Genomic DNA, 22,863 nt, shown 5'->3' with positions numbered 1-22,863 from the left:
CCTTCGAAACGCGCGGCTACCCCATTGGTAGGGCTGTTTCAGGCGCCTGCGCAGTTGGAGCGCCCCGCCCCCGGCCTGCGCCGCGCCTGCGCCGCCGGGGCGGTGCTGGGATAGCGATGGAGACGCCTGGCCCTGCGGTCCGGGCCGTGCTGGTGCCCGCGGCGTCCGGCACCCGGAGGAAGCGCGCCGCCGGAGAGGCCGGTGCTCCGACGAGCAGGCAGCGGGTCCTGGACGAGGAGGAGTACATCGAGGTAGGACTCGGCGTGGACGCCAGCGATTTCCAGGCCACGTCCCTGCCCCGCGCTCCCCTACCCCGCGCTCCCCCCGGGTCGCTCCCTGGGTACCGACGCTCTTGTCCGCTCGCAAAGGTGGAGCAGCCCGAGTCTCTGCCCTCAGGATGTGGACAGTCGGGGGGGACGAACAGGCACAGTGTGGAGCGAGGTGTCCCTGCTGTTAGGGAGCAGAAGGGGCGGATGTGTCTGTACGCCTTGGGGGGTGGCGGGTGTCAGGGAAACAAGGTTCTATTAAAGGGTAAGTAGGAATTTGGGAGGATGGCGATAAAGAGGGTTTCTTGGAGAGCGATAATGGCAAGTGTTAAGGCTGGGGGTCCTGGAAACGGGCTGCCACTATGGCAGCATCATTGAGCGGGTAGGCATCCCACCGCCCTTGAAGTAGGAGGAGCTGGCACGGGACTGGGAGGAAGTTGGTTAAGTTTAGGAAGCTCCTGGGATGTGCAGGTAGATGGCGTTAATGGGCGGCTGGGTGTACAGAAGTGCAGCTCAGGGGCAAGTCTGGCTGGAGGTGCGAAGCTGGGAATCTCCACCAGTGCTGGTGGTGGGATGACTGGCTGAAGGCATCCCGGTGAAGGATTCAGACTGGAAATAGGAAATCATGGGTGGAATGAAGGTGGCAACACGCACATTGGTCCAGCTGGTGTGGAGGTGGAGCCAGTGAAGGAGAATGAAATTGACCAGTTAGTGAGGGAGAGGGAAGGCTTTGAAAGTGCACCCAGTGGGAGTTCCCTGGTGGTCCAGTGGTTAGTACTCCACGCTCTCATTGCCAAGGGCCTGGGGTCAATCCCTGATAGAGTAACTAAGGTCCCACATCCCACAAGCAGCATGACGTGGCCAAAAAAGAAAAAAAAATTACAGCACTACGTAACGCCAAGTTCTGGGGATTCTTGGTCTGGACAGAGGTTGGGGGCCTCACACGTACCCTGTGGGCTGAGTGGCAGAGGAGAGGCAGATGGGAGCTCTGACTTATGTTCTGATCGCGCCTTTAGGGCCTCCAGACGGTTATCCAGAGGGACTTCTTTCCTGATGTGGAGAAGCTGCAGGCACAGAAGGAGTACCTGGAGGCCGAGGAGAATGGAGACCTGGAACGGATGCGCCAGATCGCCATCAAGTTTGGCTCTGCCCTGGGCAAGATGTCCCGAGAGCCCCCTCCGCCCTGTAAGAGGAGTCCTGTGGGGGGGCGGGAGGGGACTCCCGCTGAACTGTTGCTTCAGGCTCCCTCCAATCCCCATCCCCTCTCTTCCCCCAGATGTGACTCCAGCCACATTTGAAACCCCTGAGGTGCACACAGGCACCGGGGTGGTGGGCAGTAAGGCCCCAGGCCGGGGCCACAGCCTGGAGGACGGTGATGGTAAGTGAGCGCCCCATTTCCCTCACGCTGTTGGGTTTGCCTGGGGACCTTGTCTGTGGGGCCCTGGGGTGCTCAGGGGAAGGCTGCTTCTTGTCCCTGAGGGTCTCTCCTTAAAGGGCAACCCATGGGGTCTAAGAGGCAGAAGATCTGGGTTCAGCTCCCAAACATGGGGGTCATCTGAGCCTCCAGCCCTCCTCCGTGGCATGGGAATCTCGCCTCCCCTCTTGCTGGCCTGCTCACTGTACCAACCTCTGTCCGGGGGGCGTCATGAGCCTGGGGCGGGGGCTCCTTCCCTCACTGCTTCCTTCAGATGCCTCAGGGCCTCTGCACTTGCTTCTCCTGAGCTGGTCGCCCCCTGTGGGTGACTGCATGGCTGCTCCTTCTCTTCCTTCAGATCTCTGCTCAGATGCTGCCTATCAGGGAACCTTCCCTGACCTCCCAGCGCAGTCACTCACCCTGTTCTCTGTGATTTGCCACCTGGCTCTGTTTTCTTGCTGGAGGACACGCCAGTTTAAAAGGCGTTTCTGTTTGTTTACCATTTCTCCCTCCACAAAAGCAGGTCCTTTTGCTCTCGTCTGCATGCCCTGCACCTAGGGTGTGCCTGGGCCTCCGGGTCTCCAACACGCTTACTGGAGTGTAAAGATTCATCCTGACTTTTCTGGGGAGCCTTCCCCAGAAGGAGCATCTTGGGCCCTGTGAACAGTGTGCCGTGGGCCTCCTCTCAGTCGGTGCTTCATCAGGGGTGGACATGTGTGTGTGTAGATGGCCATGAGCTGCTCTCTACTAGCGTCGCATCCACAGTGTGCTCCGCTGGCACTGGTGCCCTGTGCGAGCACATGTGTGACGTTTTCTGCTCCAGAACCCAGCCTCCTGCCAGTCACAGCGCGTCCTGTGTGTCCTCAGAGCGTGGTTCTCCATTGCGATGTGGCTCGAGAATCACAGACTGTTGGCAGATTCCTTTCCTTTGAATCCCCCTTATTTTTCGGTAAATGCAGGAATCCCCTGAGTAACCTGAGCGTAGGCGCCACGTAGTTCACGGTTGCAGGCGAGGGAACTGAGGCTCAGGAGGGCAGTAACCTCTGCAGGTCCCAGAGCTTTTGGTGGCGGGACGGGGTCTGAGTGCCCACCTTTCTGACACTCATCTTGACCTTTTAGGCACAGTGCTTTGCACGCTGCCTGGCAGGTGGTAGGGGGTGGAGTAGAGGCCCTCCCCTGTTGTCCTCACTGCATCTGCACTGCTGTATGCAGTGCTGCACCACCTCAGCGGGCTGCCCTGGCAGCGGCCAGGGTGGCCCGGGGTGTGGCCCAGTGCCTGTTAGGTGCCTACCCGCCCACTGCTAGATAATACAGGGTCCTTGCCATCAGGTCCGCTAGCAGGTCACGAGGCTTAGGTGACAGTCATCCCCCTGTAGCACAGATACCAAGAAAGGAGGGAATCAGGATAAGGGACAGGGGGACAGTCCAGGGTTTTGGAGGCAGGACCTACAGGACAGGCACTGTTTTGGTGTGGGAGGACCCCCTGTGATCATGCTGCTCTAACGCCCGACGCCCCCTCCCGGCCTGAGTCAGAGTGCACTCTTCACTGCTATGCAGCAGCTGGGAAGGGCCCCTGGGGGCTCCCTGGGCAACTGGGGGAGTTGATTCCCCCCAAGGGGGTGTTGTCTGGCAGTGTGGGTTCTCACAGACAGACCCACGACCAGAGGCAGGGTTCCTGGGACCGAGTGACTGCATGATGGTTTCATGTCACCTGCCCACACCCCTGCACAGGAGAGGCCACAGAGGAGGAGGAAAGGGAACCCCTTCCCAGCCTGGACGTCTTCCTGAGCCGGTACACAAGTGAGGACAACGCCTCCTTCCAGGAGATCATGGAGGTGGCCAAGGAGAAGAGCCGGGCGCGCCACGCATGGCTCTACCAGGCCGAGGAGGAGTTTGAGAAGGTGCCCTGGTGCAGGGTCAGCGGTACCCACTCGGGGTGGGAGTCCCCGGGGCCAGGGCCCAGGGCCGGGGGTCCTCCCTGACCCGCGCTCCCACCATGACACAGAGGCAGAAGGATAATCTCGCGCTCCCGTCGGCAGAGTGCCAAGCCGTGGAGAGTGGCCAGGCTGGTGTGGACACCTGGAAGTACAAGGCCAAGAACTCCCTCATGTACTACCCAGAGGGTGAGCGGCGGGCCGGGCGGGGGCGCAGGCTGGGGCCGGAGGTTTGGATTGGTTTTTGGGAGTGTGTGACTGTGCCCCTTGTACTCTGGGCCTTTGGGGGTCCCGGTCCGTTTCAGGGCAGGCAGGTTCACCTGCGGAGTCTGCGCGGTCGTGTGGCTCCCCCAGCTGAATTCAGGCTGTGCTCCGTGGGGAACCAGCTCCTCTCCCTCAGGCCCTGAGCGAGGGGCAGGGGGCCTGCTCACCCTGACGCTGAGGTGATTCTGCTCCCACTGCCAGGCGTCCCTGATGAAGAGCAGCTCTTTAAGAAGCCACGGCAGGTGGTGCATAAGAACACCCGCTTCCTCAGGGACCCCTTTAGCCAGGCCCTCAGCAGGTCCCAGCTGCAGCAGGCCGCTGCCCTCAACGCCCAGGTGAGGGACCGGGCCAGCGGGGTGGAATGGGCATCCTCGCCTTTCTGGTCCTGGCCACCCCCATACGTTAGGACTGTCCTTGGGCTCAGCAGGGCTCGGTGGTGGGGGTGTGTCTGGGTCCCAATGTGGCGGGGTCTGAGTCTCTTCTCCATTTGTGGAGGCTTCAGTCAGACACGTTCTGTGGGTCAGGTCTGTGCCAGTTCCCGTGGGGTGGGCTGGGCTCGGTGTGGCGGACAGCAGAGGTTCCTGAGCCCGGATTTCCTGCAGGGCAGTGACTCCGGCCGTCATGGCATTGAGGACGTGAGAGGTGGGGGGCCTGTTTTGGAGGCTTTTACAGGTGCCTTGTGGGAGCCATCAGAGCACAGTTGCCCCAGTTAGCATAGCCCCCCGCAGGGCCCTGAAGTCAGTAGCCCCTGAAGGTGACGCATGTCAGGTGTGGCTCGGCATGGAAGGCGGAGGTGTTTCCTTGCTTGGTTGCTGCTCTGATGGGTCCTCAAGGTCCTTGCAAGGGCCAGGGTCCACCTCGCTTCCCCTGGGTCTGCACCCAGGAAGGGGGGTGTGCAGCCTCTGCCCGTCAGCCAGCGGGGACGGCCTAGGCCCCTGACACCACCTCTCCTCTCGCTCCAGCACAAACAGGGCAAGGTGGGCCCGGATGGCAAGGAGCTTATCCCCCAGGAGTCCCCTCGCGTGGGCGGATTTGGATTCATTGCCACGCCTTCTCCTGCCCCTGGTAAGACACACGCCCGCTGGTAGGACGGCCTTGGGGGAGGTGGGCGGCCCATCTGGCCTGGCACTCCTGGCACTCCCCTGGGTCTGCACCATGCCTCATGTGACTCAGGCCCAGGGTCCCATCTGTGCCAGGGCCGAACAGGGCTGTGGGTGGCTGGGCTCTCAGACAGGCCTGACCTGGGACGTGTGGGGCCAGCTGGACTAGCTGGTCTAGCTGGGTGGTTCCTGTGGCTCGCCCTGAGCTCAGCGGGACAGACTGGCCTGGTGAGCAGGCAGAGGGGATCTGGGGGGAGGCCAGTAAGTCCAGCGGGTGCTGGGCAGGCGGCCTTTTAAAAAAAATTTTATTTATTTATTTATTTATTCATTTATTTAATTTTTGGCTGCATTGGGTCTTAGCTGCTGCACGCGGGTTTTTTCTAGTTGCTGAGTGGGGGCTACTTTTTTTTTTTTGGGGGGGGCTACTCTTTATTGCGGTGCATGGGCTTCTCATTGCGGTGGCTTCTCTTGTTGTGGAGCGTGGGCTCTAGGCACACAGGCTTCAGTAGTAGTGGCACATGGGCTTCAGTAGTTGTGGCTTGCGGGCTCTAGAGCGCAGACTCAGTAGTTGTGGCACACAAGCTTAGTTGCCCCACGGCATGTGGGATCTTCCCAGACCAGGGCTTGAACCCATGTCCCCTGCGTTGGCAGATGGATTCTTAATCATTGAGGCACCAGGGAAGCCTCTGGGCAGGCATCCTGCATATGGAAGCCAAGCTCAGTCTGCAGGAGACTGGGTGCACCTGGGCCTCCAGGGGCCATGCCTGGCTCGTGCAGGTGGGCAGGACGGTCCTGAGGGGTCGTACAGGGCCATGTGCGCTTCCCTCAGGCCACCCGCCTTGTGCCACTGGCCTGGGCTGGGTGTCCCTGTCAGTCTTGGGTAGTTTTTCCTAGTTCTGGGTCTCACGTCAGCAGGTGTGCGGTGCTCACAAACCTAAGCCCAGAGATCACAGCAGGCGCATGAGACTCGGGGTGGCCTCCTGGGCACACCTGCTCTCTCTCTGCGCCCAGCGACACTGGTGGCTGCGCCATGGCAAGGGCCATCGGTTTTCCCAGGATCCTGGGAGGTTTGGGAGCCCTGGAAGGCCCTGGGTCTCCTCCCTGCAGCAGGGTCCTGTGACTGTCCTCCGGGGGCCCGCTGGCCCTGTGCTAGGATGGGGGTCTAACTCACCCAGCCCAGCTTCTCTTCGAAGCCCCCTACCCCAGGCTAAACCCCACGGTGTAGGGGCATGGGCTGGCCTTGATGTTTCCCTCCCAGAGGTCAGAAGTGCCGGGTTCTGGTCCTGGGAAGGAGAGAGGGCAGCTGCTGGCCTTGGTGCTTGTGAGCTGTGACCCGCATCCAGGTCCCAGGCCTGAGCTGGCTGTGGGCTCTCCATCCGCAGGTGTGAACGAGTCCCCACTGATGACCTGGGGGGAGGTCGAGAACACGCCCTTGAGAGTTGAAGGATCTGAAACGCCCTACGTGGACAGGACGCCAGGGCCAGCCTTCAAGGTGGGTCACGGTGGGAGCAGCACGGGTGGACGCAGGGCCTCCTGAGCACCCATAGCTCCGTGCACAGCGGATGGGCTGTACACCTGGGCAAGCACTGCACTTCCACGTAGGACCGGGCACTGAGGACAGTCGTGGGCAGGTGACTGGGTTGGGGGAGAGACTGGGGCGGGGGTGTTCGAAGCACCAAGGCAGGGAGCTGCTGGGGCCGCTGTGAGCCTGCAGGCCCGGAGGATGGGGCTGTTTAGAGATGAGGGGCGGTCTCAGGTGGGCTAGGAACTCCTGCTGTGCTGCAGCCTGAGGGCGGGAAGGGTCCCAGAATCCTAGTGTCCGTGGGATGCGGCTGTGTCCTCAGGAGGGCTGTGTCCTTGCAGAGAGAGGCCTCTGGTTACGGGAGAACCAGATCAGGCGCCCCCAGCCCGGTGTCATAAGCAGTCACAGTTGAGATTCACAAGGCTTGGAGCCCAGGAGGAAGGCCTTTTGTGGGCCAGAAAGGCAGGCGAGGGGGCTGGGTGGCAGGTGGTTTGTAGGGATGGGGTGGCCTGGGAAGGCGCCAGCGAACTGGCAGGCAGGTGGGGCCCCAGAGCGACATTGGGAAGGCAGGTCCCTGGTCTGCACACAGTTTGTGGGGAAACTGAGTGATGGCTGTGGTTTGTGGGGGAAGTGGGGGATGTCCCCAGAGCCTTGCGCGTACTGTCGGGTGCTGGGGGGGGGGTTGCTGGTGGCAGAGGTGGGTGGTGCCACAGAGGCTGAAGGCTGCAGGGTCACGTCATCTGCTTTGTAACCCCAAAGAATGGGGCATGGAATTTGGAATTCACATAGGTTTGCAGAGGGGACAGGGTCACGGGTCTCCTTAAACACAGCCAACACCGATGTGGAATGCAAAGGAAAAAGTGTCAGTCACTGTAGGAACAGAAACATACGATCATAGGAGCGACTGGCTTGGAGAGAAAGCACAGACCTGTGCGGCAGAAACCTGGTGGCCGAGGGGCGGGTGCTTCCCCAGTGCAGGGGTGATGCGCGGCCAGACAGCGTGCGCAGGGCCCGGGCACCTTGGTTCTCAGCCTGGGATGCGGCGACAGCCGAGAAAAACTTGCAGGGGGTTGTGTGCCGTCAGGCGTTGAAGTGAGCCACCCTTGGCAGGTGGGTCAGGCCTGAGCCTGGTCCCAGCGCCCAGGCAGGATTTGGGGCACCGTGCTGAGTGTGTGGAGCTAGGGTAACAAGCCAGGCCCTCAGTGTGCACAGCAGGATGAGTTCCGGAAAGATGGAAAAGTTGAAGGTTAAAACAGCAAATGTTAAACCTCAGAATAACATACCGGTCGACGTTTAATGTGATGTTGAGGCAAAAAGGCTTTCTAAACACGACAGCAAAGGGAGAAATCACGAAGGGAGTCGGGGCTGCATCGCGCTACGGGAAGATGACAACCTCGAGTACAGCGGAAAACGTCAAAAGTAAAACTACAAGCAGATAACTGAAGAGAAATCTGAACGGTGTACGTTAATGTAGCCAACATAGATGAAACTCCTGCAAGTGAGAAAGGAAACAAAAAACCAATAGAAAGACAGGCCCAGGGACTTCCCTGGTGGTCCAGCGGTGGAGAGTACGCCTTACAATGCGGGGGGCGCGGGTTAGATGCCTGGCTGGGGAACTGGGATCCCACATGCTGCGGGGCAACTAAGCCCACACACCACAACTACTGAGCTCACGCACCTCAACCAGAGAGCCCGCGTGCTACAAACTACAGAGCCCACGCACCCTGCAGCCTGCACGCCACAACTAGAGAAGAGAAAAACCCGCATGCCACAACTAGAGAGAAGCCCGTGTGCCACAACGAAGATCCCGTGTGCCACAACTAGGACCTGACGCAACCAAAAAGAAAAGAAAGTTAAATAAACAAATCTTTAAAACAAACAGACAGAAAGACAGGCCCACGATACGTTTCTTGAAGTTCTCTATGGAAACGCAGAGGCTGGTACACCCTGGCAGTCAGACGAAAGCATATTGAAACAGGCCCTTTTCCTGGAAGGGGGTCACAGGTGCCTGACCGGGCAGTGCCGGCTTCATGAAGAACCCAGGCGGGCCTTGGGCGGGTGGGCAGCTCAGGCTGGCTGGGGGCTTTCAGGGGCAGTGATGGTGGGCTGTTGGGACCGCAGGGGCCACGGGAAGAGGCCGGCGCCTCCGCGGCAAGGACTCCCTGGCTGGGTAGTGGCCCAGCCCCCCCACGCCTGCTGTCTTTTAGATCCTGGAGCCGGGCCGCAGGGAGCGTCTGGGGCTGAAGATGGCCAACGAGGCTGCCGCCAAGAACCGGGCCAAGAAGCAGGAGGCCTTGCGGAGGGCGACAGAGAACCTAGCCAGGTGAGGGTGGCCCGGTCCCTGCAGTGGGTGCTCTCAGGGCCGGGGCCTGTGGCCGTCCCTCTGGCTGGAGCGGTGCCCTCTCCGCCTTGTGCACAGCCTCCTCCTCCCGCGTACCTGCGGGGTGCCTTTAGGCCCATCGTCCCCACTGAGCTCCTGTCCACCCCGTGGAGTCGGTGTTATCACTGCCCTCGGAGAGGGTTGGGGTCCACTGCAGCCCCTCAGCCGAGGGAGCCACACCCCTCGACTGCAGGCTCGGGCTCACTGTCTGGGCCAGGCCATCCAGGTTCCCACCCAGAATGATCACGCATCTCCCGGGAGCCTTCCTGTGAGGCCAAGGGAGACCCTGCTGCAGGGGGAGCCTGGTCGGGCCTAATCCTGCCTCTCACCCACCCCGTCCTTCCACTGCAGCCTCACCCCCAAAGGCCTGAGCCCAGCCATGTCCCCAGCCCTGCAGCGCCTCGTGAGCAGGACGGCCAGCAAGTACACAGACCGGGCCCTGCGTGCCAGCTACACACCGTCCCCAGCACGCTCTACCCACCTCAAGACCCCAGCCGGCGGGCCCCAGACCCCGACGAGCACACCGGCTCCTGGCTCTGCCACACACACCCCCCTCAGCCAGGATCCGGCCTGCATCACGGACAACTTGCTGCAGCTCCCCGCCCGGCGCAAAGCCTCGGACTTCTTCTAGTCCGTCCTGGGCTGGGCCCGTGGGAGCTTCATGGAGCCCTCAGGGCAGCTCTCTGCCCAGGAGAGGACTATGGCTTTCTGGGGACCCAGGCCTGAGCCCGAAGCAGCGAGCATCCCAGGAGACACGTGCTGGGCTGGCACAGGACATGCCCTGTGGCCTTGGGGAGCATCCCAGGGCCTTGCTGACATGCTTTTCTATCAAACCCCAACCTGTTCCTATTTAATCCTCATTAAAGAATACCTACAGCTCAGCGGGGCTGCCTCTCTGCCCTGTGGCCTGTGCACCCTGGGGTCACCCTCATGCCTGCATTGCACCCGCATCCTGCACTCAGGACTGCGGCCCTCCCGGGAGGAGGCTGCTGGTGGTGACCCTCGGAGGGTTAGGGTGTCCAGCCTTTCTTGCTGCTGCCTGTGTTGCTTCCGGTGGTGCCCTCAGGGCTGGGGACCTGCCTCTGAGCTGAGCTCACAGCCCTTTGGTCCGCCCTTGGGGAGGGCAGAGCCCTTGGCAGTTGTGCCCCAGGTTTTCCTGCATGAAGAGCTGGTCCCTGGTCCTCCTGCCGCCAGGTTCACCCGGGCTCTGGGCCCAGGTCCACAGCCTCCCTGGCCAGGCCTGACCTGCGTGGTTTGCTGGTGATGCAGCTGCACGGGTCCTGCATGTGAGGCTGCTCCCGTGGGAGGCGCCTTCCCAGTGGCCTCAGCCATCACCTCCCAAGCACCTGGCTTCCAGCTCAGGTGGGCAGGGCCGTCCCCATGTCCCCTCCCTCCCTTGCTCGGGGCTTCAGGCCCTGCCTGCCACGTGCTGCTGGGTTGCCGGCCTCACCCCGTTGTCACCCCACCAGTGAGACCCCCATGTAACAGCAACCTGGGCCACAGTGTCACAAGCAGTGGGACTGGGCTCCACTTGGACCCGAGAGCGCTGTGGGCACCACGGGCGGGCACCTGCCTCCGGGCCTGAGGGTGTTGGTGCCTGACCCCGGAAGTCTTGGGGCCAGCTCCTCACAGGGAGGTGGGCTGGCTCCCAGACAGGCTCTTTAGGCCTCAGGTGGGGTCGGGTTGTGCTCAGAGAGGCAGCCTGGGGTCTGCTCAGATGGGAACCCCTCGCGCTTTGAGCACGCGCACCCTGCAGTGGGCCATCCTCATGCTCCCTGGAGGCTGCCTGGGCACCAGCTGGCCTGCGCTCCTCCTCAGGGAAGTCCTGCAAGTTCCTGGGAGCCAAGTCCTGGCTGTGCCCTGTGCCCCACCAAGGGGGCGGTGCTGGGACTGTCCAGGGTCAGGAAATGGCCGCTTTGGGTGCTTTATTCTCCATAGAGAAGGGTGGGTTTGGCCCTGAGGGAGCCCCCAGCAAGTAGGGGGTGGAGGTCTGGGTGGGTGTGAAGGAGATGTGGGGCACTGTCCAGGCAAGGCCACAGAAGACCAGGTGCTGACCACCTGGCGGGGATGGGGGTGATGGCTGATAAAGCATGAGGGCTGCTTGGCGGGGATAGGGGCAGGGGGAATGCCACTGGAAGTTCTTGGCTTCGGGGTCTCCCATTCCCAACTGCGGGAATGAAGGGAGAGGGGGGTGTTGAGGAAGGGCTGCCTGAGTGGGGGCTGGGCAGGGTCGGGAGGCACGTGGGGGCCTGGCAGGCGGGCGGCCGCGGAGTCCTTGCCCATGAGGCCTGGCCCCCACTCCAGATCCCCTGCGCCGCAGGGAGGGGAGTGCTGAGTCCTAGAAAAAATGACTCCTCGAGGCCTCTCTGCTGCATACACTCTGTGGTTTATTTGGTGGTCAGGATTTAACGTCTTTGCTACTAAGTGGAAGAAAGCTAATAGAACGTAATCAAAATAATGGTTTAATTGACGGATTTTACTCGTTCTTGCACCTGTGCCTTCTTCAGCTTCTACCTCCTACTTAGCTTACGGGGTGCTCACCACGCCATGCCCCCCAGGCCCTCCGCACCGCTAGGTGCTCGCCTTCCCCACCTCGGCTCCGGAGACGTGAAGTAATGGTCCTTCGCCCTGGAGGTCTCAGCCAGCCGGTCCTCCATCCTGTCCACGTTCTCGGGCACCGCCAGCAGCTGGTGCTGGGTCTTGGCCCCCAGCTTGTGGTCGGGCTGGTGCTCAGGCCAGTGCTCGGGCCGCGAGCCCAGCTGGGTGTCCAGTTTGCATTCAGCCCGGTACTTGCCTTCACCCTCCCTCTTGAAGGAGGCCAAAGACACGGTTTTGGGCTTGGGGGACTGCAGCCATGAGTGGCTGAGGATCTCGTCGATGCGCAGCCGCCGGTTGACGTCCGGCTGCAGGATGCGGTAGATAAGGTCCTTGCACTCGCCTGTCAGGTTCTTGGAGCACGGGAAGTTGACGCGATGCTCCTTCTGGATGCGCAGCATCTTCTTGATGTCCGAGTCATCATAGGGCATGGAGCCACAGACCATGATGTAGAGGATCACGCCCAGGCTCCAGATGTCATACACCTTGGGCTGGTAGGGGATGCCCTGCAACACCTCGGGGGCCGCGTACGCCGCCGACCCACAGAAGGTCTTGCTGAGGATGATGCGCCCACTGCTGTCCCGCAGGCAGCGCTTGGAGAAGCCGAAGTCTGACAGCTTGATGTTGAAGTCCTTGTCAAGGAGAAGGTTCTCACACTTGAGGTCTCGGTGGACGACGTCCAGGTTGTGGCAGTACTTGACGGCTGAGGACAGCTGCCAGAACATCTTGCGTGCCACGTCCTCGTGCAGGGCCCCCCGGCACTTGATGAACTCGAGTAGGTCGCCCTGAACTCCGAGCTCCATGATGATGTAGATACGGCCGTCGCAGGTCTCAAAGATCTCGTAGGTCTTGATGATGGAGCGGTGGTTGACGGTCGCCAGGATGTCCATCTCCCGGGGAAGAAATCTCTCCACAAAGTCCATGGGAGTCTTCTTGCGGTCGATGATCTTGACGGCCACGTTGAACTTGAGGCGCTCGGAGTAGGCGGATTTGACTTTTGCGTATGAGCCCTTGCCCAGGTTGATGCCCACGATGTAACCCTTCTTCCTTAGGACTGCGGCATCATCCATGGTGCCAGGAGCGTCTGGCGCCACTGCCCTCTACATCCCCTCCCAACCTGGGCCAGCAGGCATTGTCCTCGTTTGCACTGTGGGAAGCCGTCTGGCCGGTCTGGGCCTGCACTTGGAGGTGTGGAACACCCAGCATTGTCCCCCTACATGACTTCAGCCTGTGAAGTCATAAAGCCAGGCTGCCCGGAGTGGGGACTGGCCGGGGACAGGCCCTGGAGCCCTGGAAGTCAGGCTGGCCTGGCAGGAGTCCTGTTCCCTGCCTGCTGGAAGGAAGCTGGCGCCCAGGACTGTGGTGACCCTCACTGCTCTTCCTCCTCGCTGTGCTGCACTGTCCCGAGTCAGGCCCAGGGGACCGCCCAGGTCCAGCCAGCATGTGGGCCCCACGCCCGTTTCTCTCTCCTGGATGTGGGGACTGACTCTGCAATGGTCTCTGTCCCACAAGGGCCAATTTCCTGACCCTTCTTTGAGGTGTGATGAGCACCCCCTCGGGGGCTGTGTCTTCGGAACCTGCCGTGCTGGGGAGGGACTTCCCTGGTCCGGCCAGGCTGGTGGTGGTTCCAAGCCTGGGAGACAAGACCAGCTGTCCGGGGAGCGGGGGTGGGGTGGGGGTGGGTCAGTGCTGTGACGGCGAGCAGGGTGTGCTTGGGGCAGAGGGCAGCTCAGAGGCTGTGAGTGCCCAGCCCGGTGGCCCGGTCCCCAGTGGGCTGGCAGATGCACGTTCCGGGATGGGTGGTGGTGGTGATAGGTCCAGGCAGGGAAGGGCGTGGGGGAGGGAAGGCCGTTCTGAGAATGGCTGAGTCCCAGAGTTAGGAGGAGGTGGAGGAGAGGGTGGGGGGACAGCTGCTGCAGGTCCCGGGGCAGGAGCAGCCAGAACCCAAGTCCCATTTTAAGATGGGTCCTGGAAGAGCACATAGGGAAGGGGCTTTGGGGTGAGCAGAGGCTAGCGCCTGTGGCCAGGCACGGGGAGGCTGGACCAGGCAGGCCCACGGGGAGGGGGACCGGCAACAGAGGGAGACTGGGTTCTGGTGCGTTGGCCAGTGAGTGGGTGGGGCCTCAGGTGGAGCCTTGGTGCTGCGGTCCCAGGGGTCTTGGGGGACGGCAGCACCCCTAGCACTGACAGTGAAGAGCAAGCACCTGGGTGAGGGGGGATCCTGAATTATGTCGCTGGGACCTTTGTGAGCTGTTGGAACCCTGGGAGGGCACATCTTTGCATCTCAGACTGTCTTTACCCCTGGAAACAACGTGGAAACCCTTTTGTTCTTGCTTTGGGAAACGGGGCCTCCTGTAGCATCTCCTCGGGTGTTTCGCAAGCCCTGCTGTCCACTTGTCTGTCCTCTGTAGCGCGTTGCCAGGACAGGAGGCGTGCCGTGTGTGTGCTCAGTTCTCCGGGGGTTGGGGGAGAGGAAGTCCTGTTTGTGGGTGGGTGGGTGGGAGTGACTGTGGAACCCGCATGCAGGGGATCAGCAGGGCTCCCCCAGGTGCCGACAGGTGTGTTGTCCTGGCCGGAGCACAGCGCATGGACACACCTGGAGCATGGAGAGCTCCCTGGCAGGAGGTCTGTGTGGAAGATCTCAGCGCAGGGCAGCCGGGTCCAGATGCCAGCGGGAGTGACTGGGCTGATGCCTGCCTTTCTCCTGGGGGATTTGGTAGAAATGACCAGAACTTCACTCCTTTGTGTCACAGAGGGGCCAGCTGCAAGGCCCCCAGGTCAGGCCTCAGAAGCCAGGCACCATCCCCACCTGTCTCCCTCGCCCCCAGGTCTCTGTCGGGAGCACCCTGCACGTCTGCCCTCTTGGCCGTCCCCACCGCCTGCTTTCCCCTTTGTTGTGGGTTCTGCTCCTCCACACCCGCCCTTGCCTAAGACAGTGTGGCCTCCTTGGTTCTTGGGGGACATGGATGGTGGAGGCATGTGCCAGCGGACCTGCCAGCCGTGGAGCGGGCGGCTCTGCCCAGGATGTGCACGCAGGGGCAGGGGCTGCTGGTGCACTGGGTTGGGGGGATGTTAGACTGGATGGGGGCTCAGGGTTCTCCTGGCTACGGGCCTGTGGGTCCCAGACCTGCAGACCCTGGGACGCCCCCCGCGGAGCTTTGGCCTCTATTTCTCCACTCCATGGCATTCGAGGGTCAGCCTCAGGCCCTGGGTGACATGAACAGAACCTTGCTTTTTTTGAGCCCGGAGGCCAGGGAGGTTGTCACCCACAGTATGAATGCCCTGCGGCTGGGCCGTGACACAGGGATATGGAGCTGTGAGGTCAGAGAGCTGGGGCTGGACTCAGGGAGGCTGGAAGGCTGAGGTCTGAGGTCAGGCCACACGGAGGAGGACGGGGACTGCAGTGCGTGTGATGGTCAGCGCATCAGCGTGGTGAGGTCATGCATAGTGAGAGCATGCGGGGGCGGGAGGGAGCACGGAGGCCACATTGAGGGTCTTGATCCTAAAGCTTCGGGATCAAGGGGCTGAAAGGGTCTAAGCCCAGGCCATGTGCAGTGGAATAGCTCACAGGAGTAGCCCGGCATCTAAGGCCACCCGGCATCACGCACCTGGGCCTCTGCTCCGCACTGTGTGATTTCTGGCAGTTGCCCCACCCTCTCTGAGCCATCTCCCCACCTGTAAAGCACACAGTAGGTGCACCTTCCTGAGGTCCCTCCTGCCCAGGCTTGCCTCCGGGCTGGGCTGCAATGAGTCGCTCCCAGGCCCCCTTGCATCACGCTGCCCTCTGCCCCAATGACCTCACTGATGACGGAGGAGGTTCACAAGCCTCCTGGGACGTCCCCACCCCCGCTGGCCCCATGGGCTCTGGAATTCCACTCTACTGCTAGGTGAGCTGTGTGACTCTGGGCTCCCGGGTCCTCCAGGACTACTCTGCAGCGGTTCTGTCCTGGGCCCTGGGCACTCGTAGGCCTGCCCTGGCAGAGGCCCCCAGAAGGCTTTGTGTGTGGAGGCCGTGGCCCCTTGGCCAAACCTGGAGAGATGGGCAGGGCTGCAGGGCTGCGTCCACAAGCAGGGCTATGGCACATGGCAGGGGGCTGGGAGGCCAAGAGGAGGCCAGACCTGGGAGGGCCTCAAGGGCTAGGTGTGGGGATCCTTCCCGCAGGCAGTGGGAGCCAGACTGGGTGCAGAAGGAGGGCTCTGGCCACCGTGGGCGGCGATGGGAGAACAAGGACAGGGGCCTAGGTGGTGGCTGAGCCTTGACACATGGGGATGCGCAGCTCTGGGGACACAGGATGTGTGGAGGTGGCTGTGGGGAGACGGAGGAGTCAGGCAGAGGCCACATCTGGGGCACTCACTGGACCTCACGTCTCCCAAGACACCAGCAGGGGCGGAAGAAGAGGCGAGCCTGAAGGCTCTTGTTCTCTTATGTGTTAAACCCACAGGTTCATGCAAGGTTGTCAGGCGCACGTGCAGATCAGGAGGAGAAAGCAGCTGCCGCGGCATAACCAGGGTGAGGACAGCGTGAGAACCGGCACGGCGGGCCCCGCAGTGCCCAGCAGCCGGCGATGCGCATGCGGGCCTGCTCCCTCTGCAGATACCATGGCCGCAGGCCAGGCACGTGTGCGAAGGACGCCTGTGCCCTCCTGCTCGCCAGTGTCCACTTATCTGCTTTGGCAGGAGCGTCACCCCTGGGAGAGACTGGGACCAGAGGGGAACAAGATGTGTTCAGACCACACAGTGACTGTGGGACATGCAGGCTGGAGAGGGGCTGGCCATGTAGCAGGGCCCCTGCTGCCAGGGGATGCCCATGAGGCGGCATGACTCAGGGCGCTGTCGGGAACTGGGTGCTGGCAGGACATGGGGGACCCTGGAGCCAGAGCAGAAAGAGCTGCCCACGGGGAGGGGCTCGAGGGAGGCTGGTCTGCCTGCCTCTACAGGTTCTCCCCACCGGCAGCCTTGTGGGGCTGTTGAGGACCCAGGCCCCGTGGGGAAGGCCCCCGCCTCCCAGCCCTCCTCTGCCCGCAGCCACCTGCTCTTCGTGCTCCTCTCCAGACCAGCATCACACTCATGGGCCTCCCTCTTGAAGCAATGTCTTCCTTACTCAGCTTTGCTCCGGTCCAGGGCCTGAGGTCATGGTCAGGGCTGGGCACACAGGGCTGTGTTTGCCCAAGCGGGAGGTGAAGCGCAGCGCGGTCTGAGAGTTGGGGCGGGGGGGAGTGCAGGATCCTCTCCCTGGGCGACCAAAGCCCGCAGGGCAAAGACACCGACCTCGGGGTCTGCAGTAATATAGTGATTTATTGCTTCTTTAGCCACATGAGTTACCAAGGTCAAAGGGAGGGGGAAGAAACTGACGAAAATAGCGGCTCATCTGGGACTGTCTTCCTTCTCGGCTTGTCCTTTGGCTTCTTTGGAGCTCAGGCTTGAGGCCATAAACTCTAACTCATTTTCTGCCGGCCCCCTGGGCCGCGAGAGCTGACTAGGTGTGTGTCTCTGAAGGCTGCGGGGGGGCCCCTTCCTTGATCTCCTTGCTGGGCTGCTTGCTGGTGAGACCCATGGCCTCTGACTGCTTCAACACCTGCACTGCCAGTGCCTCCTCCTCAGGTCTTGTCTCCGCCCAGGCCTTGGGCCGGGCCTCTTCCCGGGTCTCCAGCTTGGTGGCAGACTTCTTGTCGGAGCTGGGCTCAGGAGTCCACGGGTGCTCGGTGGCCCGAGAGCTCTCCCCCTCCTTGTTGATGGCTGCAGAGGACAGGCCCCAGGCCTTGGGCTGCACCCAGCAGTGGCTGAGGATCTCATCTATGTGCAGCCGCCGGTTGACGTCCGGCTGCAGCATGCGGTAGATGAGGTCCTTGCACTCGCCCGTCAGGTGCTTAGAGCGCGGGAAGTTGACGCGATGCTCCTTCTGGATGCGCAGCATCTTCTTGATGTTGGAGTCGTCATACGGCATGGAGCCGCAGACCATGATGTAGAGAATCACGCCTAGGCTCCAGATGTCATACACCTTGGGCTGGTAGGGGATGCCCTGAAGCACCTCAGGGGCTGCGTACGCCGCCGACCCACAGAAGGTCTTGCTCATTGTCAGTCGGCCGCTGTCATCCCGCAGGCAGCGCTTGGAGAAGCCAAAGTCAGACAGCTTGATGTTGAAATCTTTGTCGAGGAGAAGGTTCTCACACTTGAGGTCTCGGTGGACAACATCCAGGTCGTGGCAGTACTTGATGGCTGAGGACAGCTGGTGGAACTTCTTGCGCGCATCGTCTTCCTGCAGGGACCCCCGGGTCTTGATGAACTCAAGGAGGTCGCCCTGGACCCCGAGCTCCATGACGATGTAGACCTTGCCGTCGGAGGTCTCAAAGATCTCGTAGGTCTTGATGATGGAGCGGTGGTTTAGCATGGCCAGAATCTCAATTTCCCGGGGAAGGAACTTCTCCAGGAAGTCTGTGGGGGCTTTCTTGCGGTCGATGATCTTGACCGCCACGTTGAACTTCAGGCGCTCAGAGTAAGCAGATTTGACTTTAGCATACGAGCCCTCTCCCAAATTGATTCCCATGATGTAGCCTCGTCGCTTGAGGACGGCAGCATCATCCATGGTGCTGGGAGCACCCAGTGCCCCTGAGGCTGCCCTCTACATCCCTGCAGGACATGGGCCAGCGGCGTCCTCATTTACACTGTGGACAGAGAGTCCTCTGGCCTGCCTCCTAGAGGCCAAGACTCTGGGGTGGAACATTCGGCATTGTCTCCCTGGTGACTTCAGTGGGTGAAGTCATAAAGGAGGACTGCCCTGGGGAATGAGGCTCTGGCCTGAACCACTAAGACTCGGAACCCTGGAAGGCCGGCCAGTGGGCTGCAGCAGACAGAAGGCCAGCGGAGCATGGCCTCCTCCTTGGCTGGGACCCAAGGTAGGAGGGGGATGTGGGGAATGCATCGGTCAGCCCAAGCCTCCAAACCAGAGCCAGGCCTGCTGGTGGAGCGGCGGGTTTATTTCTGCAACCCGGGGTACCCCTGGAAATCCAGGGCAGGCAGTCCCATCACTCTGGGTCTCAGCAGGAAACAGGAGAGACACTCAAGTTAGGACTGTCTGAGGAGGGTTTAATAAGGGGATGATTTACCAACATGGAGCAGAGTGTAGAGAACCCTGAGTAGTAACGGACCGCTGGAAGAAGGGTGGTCGCTGGGACCTGGGAAGAGGAGTACAGGGAGGGCCGACTTGACAGAAGCAGTGATCTCAGGTGGAGGCCACAGGACCCCACGGGGTGGGGGGCAAACGTCCCTGACCTCTTCTCCCTCCCTGCAGCCCTAAAAGCCCTTGATAATGTCCACGCAGGCAGCCTGCTGGCTGCACAGCAAGGCCGAAAAGGGGGAGGTGGGTCAGGAGGGGCAAGGATCCTGGCCCAGTGGTCAATGCAGTTTAGGAAGCTGGGGCTCTGCCCGCTTGCTGTGTGGTCTGCTGGACTTTTCACTTTCCTGTGCTGCTCTCCTCATCCGAACCTTTGCTGGCCAGCTCTGTGGGGTACAACCGGCAAGGGTTTCTGCTCTTGGCTGTGAGTTCCCTCCTGGGGGTCTGACCATCCATAGCCCTGGCTGGGCTCCCAGGGCAGATCTGGGACTGGTGGCAGAAGGTGGGCCTGGACTCCTCTCAGTGCAGCAGCTTCTCCCAGGAATGCTCCCTGAGGATGTGCTAACAGGGCAGCATTGGACAGGGATCGCCGTTTCCACCAGCAGTGGGGCCCCTTTGCTGTGGGCCCCTGTTGTGTGCCACGCCCTGAGGGGACAGGAGTCGGCAGGTCTGGCCTAGCCTTGGGGTTGACTTTGGCCATATCCGTCCAGAGGGAGTGGGTGCCTCTCTCAGATGACCCTGAATGTCACAGGCTGGAATCCTGGGATGCTCGGGAGGACCATGTCCTGAAGGGGCTTGGGGTGACTGCTCCTGGAGAGTGATTTGGTGGGCTGGAGGTGGGCAGGGCTGGGCTGGGTGCCCACCAGCCTTGGCCCTCCCCCTTTTCTCTGCTCCCATCCCCACCCTTTTCCCCACCCTCTTCCCCACCCTCTTCCCCACCCTGACACCCTGGGCAAGCACTTGTGTGCACAGCTGGTGGTCCTTTCTTTGGAGGACTTGCTCCTCTCTCGTCAGGGACACCCCACCTACTGTGTACCCTCCCATGGTGACAGGTGCGCGGCCAGCGCTCGGAGCGCTGTCCCTGGCGGCTTCCCTCCGTGCAGACGGGCCTGCTGTGGCGGCAGCTGTGCTGCGTCCTCCTGTCCCCGCTGTGCGGGCAGCGGCGTTCCTCCACAGGGGGCTTTGCTCCGTCTCTAGGATGTGGGCTTCCCTGTCAGCTCTCCTTGTGTGACCCTCCTTGAGGCTACTCCCTCATCCGTTTGAAACGTTTCAGTTGTATGTGCCCGTGAAGCCACACCTGCGTGTTCCTCACGAGGTGGAACCATCTCCGGAACCTCCTCAGGGTTAGGCCGGGTCCCTCCAGTTTTCCTCATCCCTCTCCGCAGCGGTTCGGCCTTTAAAAGACGACTTTGGGGCGCACTCTTGGGCCACTGACCGGACCTGGGGCTGCAGGTGCACGAGATGTTAAGACGCTAGGTCTCCCAGGGCCCTCTTCACCCGGTGCCCATCCCCACCCCGCCCACCGGCTCCCGTGCGCCCCGCCCCTCCATTCAGGCCCCACCCCTCCATTCAGGCCCCACCCCTCCATTCAGGCCCCGCCCCAGGACCACCCCGGCCCCTCCACTCCCCGCCCCTTCCGTGTCTGTCATCTCGGCCCCGTTGCTGAGGCTCCGCCCACGAGCCTTTCCTCTCTGCTCAGCCAATGGCACCTTTGACTCCTCGTGGTTCCGCCCCCGAAGGGCCCACCCCCCAGCCACCGCTCCGCCCTTGGGCCCCGCCCCTTCCGGCCACTGCGCATGGGGAACACGCAGGCCCCACCCCCTCTCGGCGCTCATTGGCCGGCGCGGGCGGCGCGGGCGGAGGCGGGGCGGTGCGGACCGAGCAAGACGGCCGCCATCTTGCGCGGGGCCAAAGTCGGAGCGCGCGCCTGTTCGCGGCCCCTGGATCCTACTCCCGCAGCGTCCTCGCCTGGCCTGGCCCCAGCCCGGCCCGACCCTCGGCCCGGCCCGGCCCGGCCTCCCCGCGGGGTCGCGCGGCCGCCCCGGGGACGATGAACGGAGGATAAATGGTGCCCAAGGCAGACAGCGGTGCCTTCCTGCTGCTCTTCCTGCTAGTGCTCACGGTCACCGAGCCGCTGCGGCCAGGTGCGCAGTGGTGGGGGCGGGGGCGCGGGCGGGGCGGGGGGCGGGGGCGCTGGGACCCCTACCTCGCCGGGCCCTCACTTTGCGCTCGGCGGTCGACGGAGCGGGAGCAATGGGGGTCAGGCTGGGGGCCGAGGGGGCGGCTCGGGGCACCTGGAAGCTCCTGGCTGGTCACGGTCGCTCGGCCCGGGAGCCGCCGAGCCGGGCACCGGGGGTGTTCCTGGTCTGTGACCCTCAGATGCTTTTGGAGCCCCCGGGGGCTTGCGTTTTCTGAAGGAAGCCTGTGGTGGGGAATTGGGATCGCGGCAGCAGAAGGTCCTGGACGATCCATATCTCTTTCTGATGTACCTCCTCCTCCAGCGAGAAATCAAGACCCCAAATGCAGGGCCGATTTATCTGTCAGGCACAGGAGGCCGGGGGTCCAAGGTGATTTTGGTGGACTGTAAGAATGTTTTCTTTTACAGTCAGCAGGAAAAACCCCTAAACTTTCAGGTTGAAGGAAATACTGTTAACATGCACATATAAATACATTCGTTTATATATTGGTGCAGTTGAAAAGTGTGGTTCTTGATTTTTTTTTTTAAATGTTGGAAGGGGCCCATGAAGGCAGAAGTGTCCAGGGCTCCTTGTGTGGGTGCTGTTAAGACCTGGGTGTGTACAGCAGGCAGGGGAGCACAGCGGTGTGCAGCCTCCCCAGTCAGGCTCCTGCCTGGGCACGCTGCACCTCTTGCTGCCTCTGCCATCTGTATGGAGTGCTCTGCCTCCTCCCCAGTGTCCACTTGGTAGCCAGAACCCTGGCCCACACTCAGCTGGAGTGTCCAGCGATGCTTCTCTGGACGGTGGGGTGACTGGTTGTGGGGTGGCCCTGGTAGGAACGGAAGCCAGCACTTGTGGAGGAGAGTGCTGTATGGGCTCTTGGGGACCAGAGCCAATGGATTTGTGGGCTCTTGTGATTATGTTCTTTAGAAAACATGTTTATACCTGTGGAGAAGTGAGAGTCATCCCGTCTGACTTCTGGGTCCCGATTTTGCACATTATGTCAGTGGACTCTGAGGGGTGAAGCCACACGTCATACATGTCTTTCTTGGGATGTCTCTGGTTCCGGGTCCAGCATCTCCTCCCTGGGTGGATGGATGTGACTGATGTCCCCAACTCCTTTTCCATCTGTCCACATATCCTGCCAGCTGGCCAGGAGCAATTCAGAAAGTGTCTTGGCGTGGCTCCCCACCTGCCCATCACTAGGGATGCTCAAATGAAGAGAATATACCCTCCCTGTAGGAGTGCTCTTCAGGTGTGGAAGCAGAGTTGAGGTAGTGGCAGAGGTGGCTAACCGTGTGCCTCTGCAAAGCAGGGGGGACTTCAGGAGGCCTCACACTCAGGTCTGAGTTGGGGCAGGGGGTGGCTCTGGTTGAGGGAGCAAAGTTATACTATTCATTCCATGACTCCCCACATCAGAACTTTGCAGCAGCCCCTGGTGGTGTCTTGAGTTGCCCTGCAAAACCTGGGGGGCTCCAACTGGCTCCCTGCTTTTGGTTGGGCAGCAAGGTGGGTCTCACTCTGGGTCAGATGTTCTTCTTGGGTACCTGTATGTGCTGTGTCCTTCCAGGCAGGGTCTGCTGGCTGGCGCCTGGGAGGGGGGCTTTTCTGGTCTTAGTCTGCATGCATTTTCTCAGAGTCCTGGCTTAGACCCACACTGGGGTGTGAGGAGGGAACCAGGCAGACCTGCTTCCCAGGTGGCTTTCTGCCAGGTGGAGCACTTTTGGCTCCCCTGATGCAGGCTAGGGTGTGAGGCCTTTCACAGAGTGGGACAACAGGAAAGTGCTGAACTTGACCTTCTGCCACAATGTCTTTTATTTTTTATTTTATTTATGTATTTGGCTGTGTTGGGTCTTTGTTGCTGTGCGCGGGCTTTCTTTAGTTGCGGCAAGCAGGGGCTAGTGTTCGTTGCAGTGCATGGGTTTCTCATTGTGGTGGCTTCTATTGTGGAGCACAGTCTCTAGGCATGTGGGCTTCAGTAGTTGTGGCACTCGGGCTCAGTAGTTGTGGCTCATGGGCTCTAGAGCGCAGGCTCAGTAGTTGTGGCGCACGGGCTTAGTTGCTCCGCGGCATATGGGATCTTCCTAGACCAGGGCTCGA

The 22,863-nt window shown here is 61.5% G+C and overlaps 4 protein-coding genes across 15 annotated transcripts in view; 2 read left to right on the top strand and 2 right to left on the bottom strand.

Annotated features, from left to right (window-relative positions):
- The first annotated feature begins 101 nt into the window (after nt 1–101).
- On the top strand, nt 102–9,761 carry ESS2 (ess-2 spliceosome associated protein). Of its 3 annotated transcripts, XM_027088432.1 has the most exons (11): nt 102–251; nt 1,283–1,451; nt 1,543–1,644; nt 2,504–2,629; nt 3,412–3,581; nt 3,686–3,803; nt 4,080–4,213; nt 4,841–4,943; nt 6,361–6,470; nt 8,708–8,823; nt 9,232–9,761. In XM_027088432.1, exons 1-11 carry the CDS (start codon nt 117–119, stop codon nt 9,509–9,511), a joined length of 1,563 nt encoding a protein of 520 aa, XP_026944233.1. In that variant the 5' UTR covers nt 102–116; the 3' UTR covers nt 9,512–9,761. The 3 variants fall into 3 exon arrangements, with proteins under 3 accessions (XP_026944233.1, XP_026944234.1, XP_026944235.1); XM_027088433.1 differs by lacking the exon at nt 2,504–2,629; XM_027088434.1 differs by lacking the exon at nt 4,080–4,213 and having other exon boundaries at nt 3,720–3,803.
- Nucleotides 9,762–9,875: 114 nt separating this feature from the next.
- TSSK2 (testis specific serine kinase 2) lies at nt 9,876–13,952 on the bottom strand. Its single transcript, XM_027088436.1, is given in 2 exon segments — nt 9,876–11,493; nt 11,496–13,952. Coding segments are annotated over 2 exon segments (1,092 nt in total). The 5' UTR covers nt 12,546–13,952; the 3' UTR covers nt 9,876–11,451.
- A 2,803-nt stretch (nt 13,953–16,755) lies between these two features.
- Nucleotides 16,756–18,236, bottom strand: TSSK1B (testis specific serine kinase 1B). The gene has a single exon (XM_027088435.1). The coding sequence runs from the start codon at nt 18,056–18,058 to the stop codon at nt 16,952–16,954; it is 1,107 nt and encodes a 368-aa protein (XP_026944236.1). The 5' UTR covers nt 18,059–18,236; the 3' UTR covers nt 16,756–16,951.
- A 2,237-nt stretch (nt 18,237–20,473) lies between these two features.
- The window catches only part of DGCR2 (DiGeorge syndrome critical region gene 2), a 69,528-nt gene continuing 67,138 nt past the window's right edge, over nt 20,474–22,863 (top strand). For 3 of the 10 annotated variants that reach the window (XM_027088431.1, XM_027088428.1, XM_027088424.1), the window contains exon 1: nt 20,476–20,730. In XM_027088431.1, coding sequence (XP_026944232.1) covers nt 20,652–20,730 — 79 coding nt within the window. In that variant the 5' untranslated portion in view covers nt 20,476–20,651. Of the gene's footprint in view, nt 20,731–22,863 lie in introns of all 10 variants that reach the window. The other 7 variants (XM_027088430.1, XM_027088423.1, XM_027088427.1 and 4 more) reach the window with 5 other exon arrangements.

Source organism: Aethalodelphis obliquidens, unplaced genomic scaffold (assembly GCF_003676395.1).
Source record: "Aethalodelphis obliquidens isolate GAN/ISIS:26980383/991018 unplaced genomic scaffold, ASM367639v1 scaffold63, whole genome shotgun sequence".
Lineage (NCBI taxonomy): Eukaryota > Metazoa > Chordata > Mammalia > Artiodactyla > Delphinidae > Aethalodelphis > Aethalodelphis obliquidens.
The sequence above is the reverse complement of the archived record's forward strand: the minus strand, read 5'-3'. Positions and strand labels throughout refer to the sequence as shown.

Bases quoted from the DNA above. Each gene is read 5' to 3' on its own strand.
- TSSK1B (XM_027088435.1), bottom strand. From the start codon at position 18,058: ATGGATGATGCTGCCGTCCTCAAGCGACGAGGCTACATCATGGGAATC.
- ESS2 (XM_027088432.1), top strand. From the start codon at position 117: ATGGAGACGCCTGGCCCTGCGGTCCGGGCCGTGCTGGTGCCCGCGGCG. The intron at 1,452-1,542 runs GTAAGAGGAGTC...CTCTTCCCCCAG, and splicing joins CCGAGAGCCCCCTCCGCCCT to ATGTGACTCCAGCCACATTT. The intron at 4,944-6,360 runs GTAAGACACACG...CTCCATCCGCAG, and splicing joins CACGCCTTCTCCTGCCCCTG to GTGTGAACGAGTCCCCACTG.